Source organism: Bombina bombina, chromosome 4, assembly GCF_027579735.1.
Source record: "Bombina bombina isolate aBomBom1 chromosome 4, aBomBom1.pri, whole genome shotgun sequence".
In the NCBI taxonomy this organism is placed as follows: Eukaryota; Metazoa; Chordata; class Amphibia; order Anura; family Bombinatoridae; genus Bombina; species Bombina bombina.
In genome coordinates this window covers 353,599,596-353,616,051 of record NC_069502.1, presented here as the reverse complement: position 1 = coordinate 353,616,051, position 16,456 = coordinate 353,599,596, and the positions used below count along the sequence as shown (strand labels likewise).

The following is a 16,456-nucleotide window of genomic DNA, read 5'->3' as shown; positions in this document are numbered from 1 at the left end:
CAATTTCAAGACTTATGTACTCCGGAAATAAACAAGTTTCATTTTAGTTTCCTTTAAAAATGTAGTAAGACTAGTATGATGTAATATTTATTAAGCACTTAAAACATTCATCTCTTTTATTATATAATTTTAATCTAATTGTTATATGATATTTAATTTAGGATATGAATGAGCCTGCTAGCTTTGTGCATGGATCAGTAAATGGCTGTAAAAATGAAACACTGAACAAACCTCCATATATGCCAAGTAAGTCATTGTTGCTGTCTTTTCCTTATCATTTTCCTTTTCATTCTTTCCCTTGCTCTTCTTCTCCTTCTTTTATTATTAAAATATTATACAAAAAAGTTATAAGGGATAAAAGATATGAGATCTCAGGTGTTAGGAAAAAAAAGCCACTAGAGGGCTTTAACATAGAGATACATACAGATACATTGCTAAAGATGTATGTGTGTGCATATATATATATATATATATATATATCCTATTATATAAAATGCCAAGTGTGTTTGTCCGAAGCTGTCATGCGCAGTAGAGACAGCATGAGGACAAACACACCTGGCCTTTGAGTCCTACTCTCTAGCTGTTCTGTGGTAGAAGTGGGAGTGGCATGAGCAGGGGTGTGGTCGACATGAAGGGGTCGTGGCCGGGCATGAATGGCAGCGAAGGGGGCATGGTCTGGCGCGGTCGTGAGATAGAGAGGGGAGAGAGAGGAGGGGAGAGAAAGAGGAGAGGGGAGAGAGATAGAGAGGAAGGGAGAGAGAGGTGGAGAGAGAGAGAGGAGAGGGCAGAGAGATAGAGAGGAGGGGAGAGAGAGGAGGGGAAAGAGAGAGTAGGGGGGAGAGAGAGAGGAGAGGGGGGAGAGAGGAGAGTGGGGAAAGAGAGAGGAGTGGGGGAAGAAAGAGAGGAGAGGGGGGAGAGAGAGAGGAGATAGAGAGGAGAGGGGAGAGAGAGAGGGAGGGAGGAGAGAGAGGAGAGGGGGATAGAGAGAGCTCAAAAGAGAGGGGTAGAGAGCACAAAAGAGATGGTGGAGGGAGCTCAAAAGAGAGGGGGAGAGAGAGCACAAAAAGAGATGGGGGAGAGAGAGAGAAAGAGAAAAAGAGAGGGGGGGAGAGAGCGCAAAGAGAGGGGGAGAGAGCGCAAAAGAAAGGGGGAGAGAGCACAAAAGAGATGGGGGAGAGAGCTCAAAAGAGAGGGGGGGAGAGAGCACAAAAAGAGATGGGGAGAGAGAGAGAAAGAGCAAAAGAGAGGGGGGGGGGGGAGTGCAAAAGAGAGGTGGGAGAGAGAGAGCAAAAGAGGGGGAGAGAGAGAAAGAGAGAGCACAATAGAGAAGGGGAAGAGAGCAAAATAAAGGGGGGAGAGAGCGCAAAAGAGAGGGGGGAGAGAGTGCAAAAGAGAGGGCAAGAGAGAGAGCACAAAAGAGAGGGGGGGAGAGAGAGAGAGAGAGAGAGAGAGAGAGAGAGAGGGGAGAGAGAGAGAGGGAGGAGAGAGAGAGGAGGGGAGAGAGAAAGAGAGAGAGGAGGGGAGAGAGAGAGGAGGGGAGAGAGAGAGGAGAGGGGGAGAGAGGAGGGCGGGGAGAGAAAGGAGGGAGAGAGAGAGAGAGGAGGGGGAGAGAGAGAGGAGGGGGGAGAGAGAGAGAGAGAGAGAGGGAAGGGGGGAGAGAGAGAGAGAGAGGAGGGGGGGAGAGAGAGAGGAGGGGAGGAGAGAGGGGAGGGAGAGAGGAGAGGGGAGAGAGAGAGGAGAGGGGGAGAGAGGAGGGCGGGGAGAGAAAGGAGGGAGAGAGAGAGAGAGGAGGGGGGAGAGAGAGAGGAGGGGGGAGAGAGAGAGAGGGAAGGGGGGAGAGAGAGAGAGGAGGGGGGGAGAGAGAGAGGAGGGGAGGAGAGAGGGGAGGGAGAGAGGAGAGGGGAGAGAGAGCACAAAAGAGAGGGGGGAGAAAGAGCAAAAGAGAGGGGGAGAGAGAGCGCAAAAGAGAGGGGGGAGAGAGAGCAAGAGAGAGGGGGGAGAGAGAGAGCACAAAAGAGAGGGAGAGAGAGAGAGGGGAGAGAGAGAAAGAGGGGGAGAGAGAGAGGAGGGGAGAGAGAGGAGGGGAGAGAGAGAAGAGGGGAGAGAGAGAGGAGAGGGGGGAGAGAGAGGAGGGCGGAGAGAGAAAGGGGGGGGGGAGAGGAGGAGGAGGGGGGAGAGAGAGGAGGGGGGAGAGAGAGAGAGAGAGAGAGAGGAGGGGGGAGAGAGAGAGAGAGGAGGGGGGAGAGAGAGAGAGGGGGGAGAGAGAGAGAGGAGGGGAGAGAGAGAGAGGAGGGGGGAGAGAGAGAGAAAAGGGGAAAGAGAGAGGAGAGGGGGGAGAGATAGAGAGGAGAGGGGGAGAGAGAGTGGAGAGCGGGGAAAGAGAGAGGAGAGGGGGGAGAGAGAGAGGAGGGGGGAGAGAGAAAGGAGAAGGAGGAAAGAGAGAGGAGACGGGGAGAGAGAGAGGAGAAGGGAGAGAGAGAGGGGAGAGGGGAGAGAGAGAGGGAAGAGAGAGAGGAGGGGAGAGAGAGGAGAGGGGAGAGAGAGAGGGAGGGGGAGAGAGAGGAGAGGGAGGGAGAGAGAGAGGAGAGGGGGGAGAGAGAGAGCTCAAAAGAGAGGGGGAGAGAGCACAAACGAGATGGGGAGAGAGAGAGCTCAAAAAAGAGGGGGAGAGAGAGCGCAAAAGAGATGGGGGAGAGAGAGAGCAAAAGAGAGGGGGGGAGAGAGCGCAAATAGAGGGGGGAGAGAGCGCAAAAGAGAGGGGGAGAGAGAGAGCACAAAAGAGAGGGGGGAGAGAGAGCAAAAGAGGGGGGAGAGACAAAGAGAGCACAAAAGAGAGGCGGAGAGAGAGCAAAACAGATGGGGGAGAGAGCACAAAAGAGAGGGTGAGAGAGCGCAAAAGAGAGGGGGAGAGAGAGAGCACAAAAGAGAGGGGGGAGAGAGAGGAGAGAGAAAGAGAGAAAGGGTGAAAGAGAGAGAGAGGGGGAGAGAGAGAGAGGAGGAGAGAGAGAGAGGAGGGGAGAGAGGAGGGGAGAGAGAGGAGGAGAGCGAGAGAGAGAGAGAGAGAGAGAGGAGGGGAGAGAGAGAGGAGGGGAGAGAGAGAGAGGAGGGGAGAGAGAGAGAGGAGGGGAGAGAGAGAGGAGAGGGGGAGAGAGAGGAGGGCGGGGAGAGAGAGAAGGGAGAGAGATAGAGGAGGGGGAGAGAGAGGAGGGGGGAGAGAGAGAGAGAGGGGGAGAGAGAGAGAGAAAGGAGGAGGGGAGAAAGAGAGAGAAAGGAGGGGGAGAGAGAGAGAGAGAGAGAGAGGAGGGGGGGGAGAGAGAGGAGGGGGGAGAGAGAGAGAGAGAGAGAGAGAGAGGAGGGTAAAAGAGAGAGAGGGGAGGGGGAGAGAGAGAGAGGAGCGGGGGGAGAGAGAGAGAGGAGGGGGAGAGAGAGAGAGTAGGGGGAGAGAGAGGAAACGGGGAAGAGAGAGAGGAGGGGGGAGAGAGAGAGGGGGGAGAGAGAGAGGGGAGGGAGAGAGAGAGGGGGAGAGAGAGAGCTCAAAAGAGAGGGGGAGAGAGAGCGCAAAAGAGATGGGGAAGAGAGAGAGCTCAAAAGAGAGGGGGAGAGAGAGCGCAAAAGAGATGGGGAGAGAGAGAGCAAAAGAGAGGGGGGAGAGAGCACAAAGAGAGGGGGGAGAGAGCACAAAAGAGAGGGGGAGAGAGAGCGCAAAAGAGAGGGGGAAAAGAGAGAGAGCAAAAGAGGGGGGATAGAGAGCACAAAAGAGAGGGGGGAGAGAGAGAGAGCAAAAGAGAGGGGGAGAGAGTGCAAAAGAGAGGGGGGGAGAGAGCGCAAAAGAGACGGGGAAAGAGCTCAAAAGAGAGGGAGAGAGAGTGCAAAAGAGAGGGGGAGAGTGAGCACAAAAGAGAGGGGGAGAAAGCGCAAAAGAGATGGGCGAGAGAGAGAGAGCAAAAGAGATGTGGGAGAGAGAGCGCAAAAGAGATGGGGGAGAGAGAGAGCACAAAAGAGAGGGGGAGAGAGAGTGTAAAAGAGAGGGGGGGAGAGAGAGAGCGTAAAAGAGATGGGGGAGAGAGAGAGAGAGAGAGCAAAAGAGAGGGGGGAGAGAGCGCAAAAGAGAGGGGGGAGAGAGAGTGCAAAAGAGAGGGGGGAGAGAGAAATCTCAAAAGAGAGGGGGGAGAGAGCTCAATAGAGAGGGGGAGAGAGAGAGCAAAAGAGAGGGGGAGAGAGAAAGAGCAAAAGAGAGGGGGAGGGAGAGAGCGCAAAGGGTGGGACCGCTGTACTGCAAAAAATGGCCGATGTGAACGTGCTTTAGGACTAGTATATATATGTCTATATATGTGTACATATATATTAATGTATTTCTATGTTTATATATTTATTTACCGACATATATACACATATAAACAGATACATATATATGTCCACATATATATATATAAGTGCATTAGAACCCTTTGCCATTAAGAGAGGGGGAAAGAGCTCAAAAGAGAGGGGGAGAGAGAGAGCGCAAAAGAGAGGGGGTAGAGAGCACAAAAGAGAGGGGGAGAGGGGGGGATACATTTATTAGAGTAGCGGCGAGGTCCGGTCGGCAAATTAGGGGTTAATACTTGAAGTTAGGTGTTGCCGATGTTAGGGAGGGCAGATTAGGGGTAAATACTATTTATTATATGGTTTTTGAGGCGGGAGTGCGGCGGTTTAGGGGTTAATACATTTATTATAGTGGCGGTGAGGTCCAGTCAGAAGATTAGGGGTTAATAAGTGTAGGTAAGGTAGTGGCAACGTTGGGGGGGGTCAGATTAGGGGTTAATAAATATTATGTAGGTGTCGGCGATGTTAGGGGCAGCAGATTAGGGGTACATAGCTATAATGTAGATAGCGGCGGTGTGCAGTCGGCAGATTAGGGGTTAAAATTTTTTATTAGAGTGGCGGCGATGTGGGGGGCCTCGGTTTAGGGGTACATAGGTAGTTTATGGGTGTTAGTGTACTTAAGAGCACAGTAGTTAAGAGCTTTATGAACCGGCGTTAGCCCAGAAAGCTCTGAACTCCTGACTTTTTTCTGCGGCTGGAGTCTTGTCGGTAGAGGGTCTAATGCTCACTTCAGCCAAAACTCTAAATACCGTCGTTAGGAAGATCCCATTGAAAAGATAGGATACGCAATTGGCGTAAGGGGATCTGCGGTATGGAAAAGTTGCGGCTTGAAAGTGAGCGTTAGACCCTTTCCTGACTGACTCTAATTACCAGCGGGCGGTAAAAAGCAGCATTAGGACCCCTTAACGCTGCTTTTGACAGCTAATGCAGAACTATAAATCTAGGCGTTACACTTTAACAATGTACAATGATTGAAAGAAACAGATATTATGTATGTTTGCTACTTAATTATCTTTGACCTATTTTGTATTCACTAGCAAGATTACGCACAAACGATGGCATATTGACATCCACTTGGATGTCGGATACTCTAAGGGGCCAAAGCTCTTATCTGAGGATGTCACACAGAATTACTTATCATAGTTAAAGGGACACTAAACTCAAAATTTTTCTTTCATGATTCAGATAGAGAATACAAATTTAAACAACATTCCAATTTACTTCTATTATTTATTTTGCTTAATTTTTTAGATATCCTTTGTTGAAGAAATAGCAATGCACATGGGTGAGCCAATCACACAAGGCTTCTATGTGCAGCAACCAATCAGCAGCTACTGAGCCTTTCTAGATTTTTTTTCAGCAAAGATTATCAAGAGAATAAAACAAATTAGATAATAGAAGCAAATTAGAAAGTTGTTTAAAAATGCATGCTCTTTCTAAACCATGAAAGAGAAAATGTGGGTTTCATGTCCCTTTAAAGGGACAGTCTACTTGAAAAATAATATTGTTTAAAAAGATAGATAACCCTTTATTACCCATTCTCTAGTTTTGCATAAACAACACTGTTATATTAATTCACTTTTACCTCTGTGATTATCTTGTATCTAATCCTCTGCAGACTGCCCCCTTATCTCAGTGCTTTTGACAGACATGCATTTTAGCCAATCAGTGCTGACTATTAAATTACTCCACGAGAGTGAGCACAATGTTTTCTGTATAACACACATAAAATAGCACTGTCTAATTGTGAAAACCTGTTTAAATGCACTGAGAAAAGAGGCAATTTTTAGCAGTTTATAAATCAGTTTGAGCCTACCTAGGGTTAGCTTTCAACAAACAATACAAGGAAAACAAAGCAAATTTGATGATAACAAAAAATTGGAAAGTTGTTTAAAATTGCATGCCCTATTCAAATCATGAAAGTTTAATTTTGAGTCCCTCTAAAAAAAAAATACATACCTAATTACCAATGATATTCTCCCTTACGGATAGGATAAACATACAAGCAAACATTTTTGTAACACACAATATTGTCTATATATATATATATATATATATATATATATAAGTTTAATTAAAGGGACAGCGCACAACAATTTTCATATAAGCGCATGTAATTGACATTACTATAAAGAAGAATATGCATTGATACTGATCTAAAAATCCACTATAAAACCTTTTAAAAACTTACTTAGAAGCTCTCAGTTTAACACTGTTGATGAAATTAGACTGGGAAAACAGGAACAGCAGACACTCCCCCTTCCCTGCATATGAAAAGACAGTTATTTTAAAATGTGCAAAACTATAGATTTTTACAAAAACACTCCCAGATGGGCTATAAAAATGGATCATCAACAAAACATTTATGCAAAGAAAAATCTAGTGTACAATGTCACTTTAAATTATTTTTTTTATGACTGAATTGCATCAACAGAATCATTGGCAGACATAGGCATTTTAAGATATTAAAGCGTCTCTAAGAAAAATGTATACCAGACAAAAAAAAAAGGATAATAAACACTGTCTAATACAATGCTAAGGGCCAGATTACAAGTGGAGCGGTATTTAATGTTCCAACTCATCTACTAACTCCGGCAAAAATAAGCTTTTTGTACGCTACGGGTAGCCTAATTTAGAAAATTTACAACAGATTTACACATTCCCCTGTAGAAGTCAATGGAGAAAAAAAAAAACACACTACTGATACACAAGCATGATCTCATATTCTCAAGTACGCTAGTCAGACATGAAAATATGAATATTTCATATTCCAATGTTCTTCACATAGAAGAATATGTTCTATTTATTCATAAATACATATTTCTACATATATAATGGTATTTTGGTACAATATCTATCTATCTATCTATCTATCTATCTATCTATCTATCTATCTATAATTATATATAGGTATAGATATATACAGATATATATATAAGAATAACAATTTATAAATACTTTGAACATATTCTGCTATGTGCAGATCACTGGAATGTGAAATATGTAATGTAAATATATAGTATAACACTTTAATAAAAATGAATATTGCATATACATGATTTTTTCCTGTTTTCATCCACTTGACTGGAAAGGGCTCCAATGCATATATATATATATATATATATATATATATATATATATATATATATATATATATATATATATAAAATCATATAATCGAACACCAAAACCAAGCTCTCATTTTTAGATACTGTAGTTCCTTCAGCTGCCAGGATGCACATTAGAATTTCATATATGCTTCAATCATCAAAATATGTCAAACTCATAAAAAACACCTCTTATTATTTTTAGACTTGGAATCAAGAGATATGGGACTGAGTCACAAGACCTTATGTATGGATAGCCAGCAACATCTTCCAGATGGAACGCCTGTAAGACATTATGATGTTCACAATCTTTATGGATGGTCACATTCAAAACCAACATATGAGTAAGTCTCAATAGTTGCTCAACATCACATTAATTTTTATCCACTTCAAAAACTGCTATGCCTGTAAACAAAACAAAACATAACTTATGATAACAGACTAAAACAGTATAACTTTTGTGCTCTTCCATAGTCCCTAGATTTGTATAATCTGTTGTCATTATACAAATAAAATACAAATCTTATGTTGTATAGGGTTATCTTGCTGCATATATGGCTCAAGTTAACAAGTTGGTTTTATAAAAACAAAAAAGAGTAGCATATGATTATTCAGTTTTATTTTTTAAGTAAAAAAAGATCAATTTAAAGGCTATGGTTCAGATCCAAAATTCAAAAATTGCCTGTAATCCTGTGGCACACTGTACGTAAACACATTACAAGAGATCACAACTGGAGAAGCGTGCATAGTAGTGCCAGCCAAGTAGTGGTATCTGATTGTAAGCTTTGCTAAGTAGTGAAAGCTTGCATTGACTATAGCTTTTCTAAATTCATTATAGAGATGATCAAAGCTTTCAATGTGCACTGCACTATAATATTTAATTTCCCATAATGTGTTCCAAATGACTTATTATACCTACTCCAGAATATTAAATCTATAGGAAATTGCATTTTTGTAATTTAAGTAGCTGGTTTTGCTTACTAAAACCATCACCTGATGTTCTCTTTAGATTACAATGCCTGCCCCTTTAAGTATAGTTGTGTATGCCTCAGTTTACTAAAGTTAATTTAATTTAAATATATATATATATACATATATATATATATATATATATATATATATATATATATATATATATATATATATATAGTTCAAGAAAGAGAAAAGTCACTCACCGGGTCTTGAATCATTGTTCTATTTATTAAAGTGAAGTTTTGGGTTTTATCCTGTCCTCAAACCAACAACAAACAGACATACACTACTTACCAGACTTAAATACAAGCCTAATGCCCACCCACAGAGTTACCCACGGCGAACCGGAAATTACAGCACCCACGTGGTACACCTCCACGTCATATGTTGCTATGGAGACGGACGCCGCTCGGTAGCCTTAGTGAAGATAAAACTAAAATACCATTAAAAACAAGAAGGAGACAGATACAGTAAATAATTAACTACACAATACATTATAGTATATCGGCCTGTGGAGGATCATACCGCAAATCCACAATTTCAGTTAACAGCATACATGCTGCACAGTAACTTCATTGGCCAAGGCTTAATCAAACACGGCATAGTGTATAGCCGACGCCCAAAAAACAAAAAACAGCTGTGTGTCAGAGAGAACATTGCTGATATGGATACAATTGTTGCTATTGCTGGATATTAGTGCAAAATTGCATTCAAGTATATTCATGCTGGTCGCAACACATAATCCTAAGTACCCACAAGTTTATCTATATAGTAATACAACATAAACATATACAGCAACAATATAGCAACAGAAGAATAGAAAATATAGCAAGAGAACAAGAGGACATGTAGGATGCTTTCCAAATACCTAATTTGAATACAATAGCTAAATAGGCAGTAGTTAACATTACATTATATGACTAAATCATCATGTACTTGGACTACAAAAATATTGCCCGTCATCAACTAGATATCCAAAACATTACAAAAATTATCATATAGAGATAAACGCATATTTCTACATATTGCTAGTTGGTACAACATAGTGTTCTAGATCAAAAAGCCATAAAAACAACACAAAAAATATGCAACCAATTGCCACCTACCTTGACCATCTGTCACAACCTCTTGTGAGAAACATGGACACATTTCTGTTGGACTCAGGATCAATGATTAACACATTTAAACAGCTATCTGAGATTGGAGAAGAAATTCTGCTGGTTACATTGGATGTAACCAGCCTTTACACTGTTATACCACATGCAGAAGGAATAAGGGCAGTTACCAGACAACTATCCCGGTACCCATATGTTGGCCCACCAACTGATGCCATCATCGAGCTACTGACAATGTGCCTTGAGATGAACTACTTTAGTTTTGTAAGGGAATACTTTCTACAGACATCTGGAATGGCCATGGGTTCGAATGTGGCACCCACCTATGTCAATTTATTTATGGCCCAGTTTGAGACGGGTGGTACCACTCTATTCATGAGCATGTTATCCTATTCAAAAGATACATTGACAATCTGTTCCTATTGTGGAAGGGAACAGAGGAAGACCTGATTTGTTGGTTTGAGACCTTGAATTTAGCCCATGCATCACTTAAATTTAAAATAACACACAGTAAAACCACAGTCGATTTCCTGGACCTAAGGGTTTATAAGAAGAATTGACGTTTATGTACTACCCTTTTTACTAAAGAGATGGATAGAAACTCCCTACTCCACGCATGGAGTTGTCATCCTCCAGCTCTAAAAAGAGCCTTGCCAATTTCGCAATTTAAGCGGACTGTGAGAAACAATTCAGATAAATCAACCATGGTTGAATAACTGGATGAAATAGAGAAGAAATTTCTCCAGAGGGGGTATCAACATAAGCATCTAAAAGAGATCAAGCAGGACATGCTTAGTACCACTCAACAAGCCCTACTCCAATCCAAGAATGATGATACCCATGATGGTAGACGTTCACCACTACATTTGATATAGACAAACACATTGTATCCAACAGATTAAGGAAAAATTGGTCGCTGATAACCACCGATAAAGACCTCCCATTATATGAGACACCTCCACCCAGGATTGGATACCGCAGAGCCAGATCTCTAAGAGATCAATTGATCCAAATGGATCCAAGAAAGTGCTACACCAAAGACACCTGGCTCCAAGCCAAGCCGGGGTGTTATCGTTGCCTAGGTTGTACCACCTGCGGGGGTCTCTCCACTTGTAAAATCTTTAGACATCCGTACTCCAACAAGAAATATGAAATAAAACACAGGGTGACCTGTACCACACAATTCATAATATATCTTCTGCACTATGCGTGTGGAATTTTTACGTTGGAAAGACCATAGACGATCTACGAATGAGGATGGTGAACCATCGATCAGCCATTAGAACGGCCATCATGAAGGGCACATTGGACCAGCCTGTGGCTAGGCACTTCGCACATGCTAATCATAAAGTATCTGATCTTAAGTACATAATTATTGATCATATACCGATGCTTGGTGGTGATTGTGCCAAAATGTTGCTACGAGAGGCGAGATTGATATTTTAACTGGGAACCATGGCACCACAGGGCCTTAATGTCCACCTAGATTGGCATTGTTATCTATGAGAGTCTCTGGTCCATTGTATATAGTAATTACTATGTTTTTTCATATATTTTTTCAGCTATGTTTACATATATGTTTGTTATATATGTATTTTTCATATATGTACGTTTTTGTAAAAGGAATTTCTTCATTAACATTTTTTCATAATCTGTCAATACAATTTTTTCGTATCATTTTTGCATATATAAACTTTTTGAATTTCGTTCATAGAATGGTTTATTAAAAAAAAAAAAATTCTTCCTTTTATTCACCAATTTTTAAAAATATTTTTTTGTGTTGTTTTTATGGTTTTTTGTTCTAGAACACTATGTTGTACCAACTAGCAATATGTAGAAATATGCCTTTATCTCTATATGATAATTTTTGTAATGTTTTGGATATCTAGTTGATGACTGGCAATATTTTTGTAGTCCACGTACATGATGATATAGTCATATAATGTAATGTTAACTACTGCCTATTTAGCTATTGTATTTAAATTAGGTATTTGGAATGCATCCTTCTACATGCCCTCTTGTTCTCTTGCTATATTTGATTTTCTTCTGTTGTTATATTGTTGCTGTATATGTTTATGTTGTATTACTATATAGATAAACTTGTGTGTTGCGACCAGCACAAATATATCCGGCAAAAGCAACAATTGTATCCATATCAGCGATGTTCTCTCTGACACACAGCTGTTTTTTGGGCGTCGGCTATACACTATACCGTGATTGATTAAGCCTTGACCAATGAAGTTACTGTGCAGCATGTACGCTGTTAACTGAAATATTGGATTTGCGGTATGATTCTCCACCGGCCGTTATACTATAATGTATTGTGTAGTTAATTATTTACTGTATCTGTCTCCTTCTTGTTTTTAATGGTATTTTAGTTTTATCTTCACTGAGGATACCGAGCGGCGTCCGGTCTCCATAGCAACATATGACGTGGAGGTGTACCACATGGGTGCTGTGATTTTCGGTTTGCCGCGGGTAGCTCTGTGGGTGGGCATTAGGCTTTTATTTAAGACGCAAAAGATTGCAACCGCACTACACTCGTGAATAGGGACTGCTAGTTTGTACCTACATTCAATTTTACAGTGGGTACTTGCTGGAGTGCTTATGCAAGAATCAATGATTCAGAAAAAAGTAGAGTCAGAAATGTGAGTTTCTGGCTCCAAGAGCAGATTGCATTTATTAGCACTTACTGTCCCCTACATTAGGTATCAAAAAACCTTGAAAAGGAAGAAAATGTGGGTGGAGCAGCGTGTATCTATAATTAAAACCTAACTTTTATTTCAACACTTAAAAAAAGGAAATAATAACATACAATTAAAAACACAAATTCGCGTAGAACTTAGAAATTGGGGTTAAATTGTACCCTTTATTTAGTATTTGGGTGGAGTAACGGAATGAAAGAGGGGTATCAGTGTTCAGATATTATGATACTGAAATACGTTTATCTGAAGAGCTGATATAAGTGTGGATTCTCTTCTATCTCTAACAACTACGTTACTGTATCAAATTATTGATGTGCATACGTGTGGTGTTATCAGAGAGATATAATATCCAGAGCAACACCACACGTATGCACATCAATAATTTGATACAGTAACGTAGTTGTTAGAGATAGAAGAGAATCCACACTTATATCAGCTCTTCAGATAAACGTATTTCAGTATCATAATATCTGAACACTGATACCCCTCTTTCATTCCGTTACTCCACCCAAATACTAAATAAAGGGTACAATTTAACCCCAATTTCTAAGTTCTACGCGAATTTGTGTTTTTAATTGTATGTTATTATTTCCTTTTTTTAAGTGTTGAAATAAAAGTTAGGTTTTAATTATAGATACACGCTGCTCCACCTACATTTTCTTCCTTTTCAAGGTTTTTTGATACCTAATGTAGGGGACAGTAAGTGCTAATAAATGCAATCTGCTCTTGGAGCCAGAAACTCACATTTCTGACTCTACTTTTTTCTGAGGCTTTTATTTAAGTCTGGTAAGTAGTGTATGTCTGTTTGCTGTTGGTTTGAGGACGGGATAAAACCCGAAACATCACTTTAATAAATAGAAAAATAATTCAAGTCCTGGTGAGTGCCTTTTCGCTTTCTTGAACTGTATACACGTATTTAAAGTGCACCCTGGGAAGAAGGTACTTCAATTTGTTACTGAGAGTGCTGTACCATCAATGACTGTTTTATATATATATATATATATATATATATATATATATACTATATATACACTGTATAGGAAAACTTCCAAACAGGATGACCACAGTCTTACAAATATATCAACAGCCAAGGTGCACGTCAGTAATAACATAAGTATCCCATCCAAAGTAAATGGCACTCTCTAGACTTTTCAATAAAGCGTAGCGTTTATTTTACAAATTTAAAACCGACATATGTCTGTTTTAAATTTGTAAAATAAATGCTACGCTTTATTGAAAATCCCAGATAGTACCTTTTACTTTGGATTGGATATATATATATATTATTCTTTATTTATAAAGTTCCAACAGATTCTGCAGCGCTGCCCATGGTTACAAGGTTAACAATACAATGGAGAAACAATACAATAAAAGACAACATTTTACAGACAAATACAGGGGGGGGATTGAGTGCCCTATGCCCATGGGAACTTACAATATAGATGGGTAGGAGGATGGGAAACAGGAGGTGGCGACTGCAAAGGTGAGAATGGTATTAGTGAGGAGATAGGTGAGGGCAACTATTAGTTAAGTGAAATTAGTTTGTTAATGAGTCGGGTGATAAGCTTCCCTGAACAGAAAGGTCTTTAGAGGAACGTTTAAAGGAGGAGAGGTTAGGGGCAGGTCTGACAGCTCGAGGAAGTGCCTTCCAGAGGGTTGGTGCCGCACGAGAGAAGTCCTGCAGTCTAGCATGAGAGGAGGTGATGGTAGAGGACACAATAAGCAGGTCATTGTTGGATCTTAGGGGGCGGGCTGGAGAATATTTGTTGATGAGTGAGGACAGGTATCATTTCTAATAATAAATACATTTAATAAAATATATTAGAAAGTACAACAGATTGTAATTAAAATATTTTTTATAATGCATTTAGTCAAATTAAATTATATTATTTAAAAATGTAATTTTAAAGATACGTTTATTTATAATAATGTTATATATTTTAACACAATTATATAACATATTAAATATATTAAAATATCCAATTAAAATTACTGTATTAAAAAAGGTTATAGTTTATATAGTTCATTAAAATATGCTTTAAAAAAATAAGACATACAAATATTGTATTATTTACTTTATAATTTGTAACAGACTAAATACATTAACATTTTTAAAGAAAATCCATGTATTATATTTCTTGATTTATTGGTAATGATATGAATTGCTTATTTGATGTAATTGATTTAATCAACTTATGGTAGTTTATTTATATACAGAAACGGCACCAACATTTAAAAAATAAGAATGCCTTTAAAACATTGCACTGTAAACAGTGTATATTTATTGGGATCAAATTGAAGGCAATGTTTAAAAAAATATATTTCAAAACCAACTCCCCCATATCCACTGATCCAAAGCTGATTTTGTTTTGTTTTTTTAAAGTGATGAATCAGGCAGTACAGCCAGTCATAAACCATAGCTCACAGAAAGGTGATTCACCTCTGGTGAGGTCCTATTGCTTGTGATTCGCTATACTACAAAAAAAAAAAAAATATGGACCAGGTAGTAGTTGGAGGGACTATGGTAAGTACAATAGATTTTGAGGGTCTGAAATATTAATTTAAACACTGATTTAATAAGATAAATATGCACTACTCTGTACAATTATTGAAAAGCTTTCCCATTTTTTAAAAACTTTCAAATCCCTTTAATGTGAAAAAATGATATACAGCTGATATTGGTAATTTGCAAGTAATCAGTCAGTTAGCAATCTTATTGAAATACCAGTGAAATACCAGTTATGTCCACAGCACCTTCATAAGCTTTACTGCTACTTCATAGTTGTTGGAAGGTAAAAGATAATCCAATCTGCACTGGCACGTAAAAAATAAACCCACTTCTGCCTATTGCACCTTTTGAAGTTTCATGCCAAATTTTGAAATTTCTAAGATTTATTTTTATTTTTTTTGCACAAAATCTTAAACAATTCTGTTCTTCAACCCAACAGGATTGTAAATGGGTGGGTTGTCAAAACTGAGCCCACACAATTATATGATTTGTTAATTTCTTTAAGCATAAATGTCTTAAACAATTTGATTATATGGGTTGTACATAGTATTAAAATTTAACAATTATACATTTATTCAAATAACTTATCCTATATTATTTATTTGCAGTGCCCTACGAGACATAACAGGAGAGAGAGGAATTGTCATCAGCCGTTCTACATATCCTACATCTGGACAATGGGTGGGGCACTGGCTTGGTGATAATACTGCAGCTTGGGATCAAATAGATAAATCTATTATTGGTAAGACTCACACATTGCAAATGAAGTTTTATAATGTGCTTGTTCAGATGACTTTCTTATAGAAACAAATTCATTTTTTTATGTGAGGTAAATAAGAACATCTAAACAATATAGTCTTCTATACTCTATGCTATTTTTATGTATACTTTAACAAAAGTACAAAAAAATAGGATGTGGCAATTTAAATAAAGTATAAATGAAAGGGACAGTCTAGGCAAAATTAAACTTTTATGATTCAGATAGGGCATGCATGAAAATGAAAACAACTTTCCATTTTACTTTATCATCAATATAATTCCTTGTGTAAATTTAAACCTAGGTAGGCACAAATACAAATGTCTAAGCCCTTGAAGGTCACCTCTTATCTCAGTACATTTTGACAGTTTTTTACAGCTATACAGCTCTAGTTCATGTTTGCCATATAGATAGCATTATGCTCACTCCTGTGGAGTTATTTATGAGTCAGCACTAGTTGGCTACAATGCAAGTCTGTCAGAAGAACTGAGATATGGAGGCAGTCGAGGCTTAGATACAAGGTAATCACAGAGGTAAAAAGTGTATTAATATAACAGAGTTGGTTATGGAAAACTATGGAATGTGTAATAAAGGGATTATCTATTTCTTTAAACAATAAACATTTTCAAGTAGACTTTTCCTTTAAGTTTAAATGGAATCAGATTATTAAAAATCTGAAACAGAAAATGGCTACAAATGGGTACATTGCCTGGAGAATAAACAGCTCAAATATAGTAATACAGTTTATTTTTTAGCTAAACTGCAATTATAAAACTTTTTTTATTAAGAGTTAATTAACAACAAAAAAAATATATGGGGTTGATTTATTAACCAGCGGATGCTGCCTCGATCCCCATCATTTCTGGTATGTCAGAAATGGAAGTTAAGAAGCAGCGCTGCTCCATAACTTTTCCACCACCTTTTAGGTG

At 39.4% G+C, this 16,456-nt stretch overlaps 1 protein-coding gene across 1 annotated transcript in view; it reads left to right on the top strand.

Moving 5' to 3' along the window:
* The window catches only part of MGAM (maltase-glucoamylase), a 300,259-nt gene that overhangs the window by 174,424 nt on the left and 109,379 nt on the right, over positions 1 to 16,456 (top strand). The window contains exons 36-38 of the mRNA XM_053710109.1: positions 162 to 246; positions 7,675 to 7,813; positions 15,379 to 15,512. Coding sequence (XP_053566084.1) covers positions 162 to 246; positions 7,675 to 7,813; positions 15,379 to 15,512 — 358 coding nt within the window. The remainder of the gene's footprint in view (positions 1 to 161; positions 247 to 7,674; positions 7,814 to 15,378; positions 15,513 to 16,456) is intronic.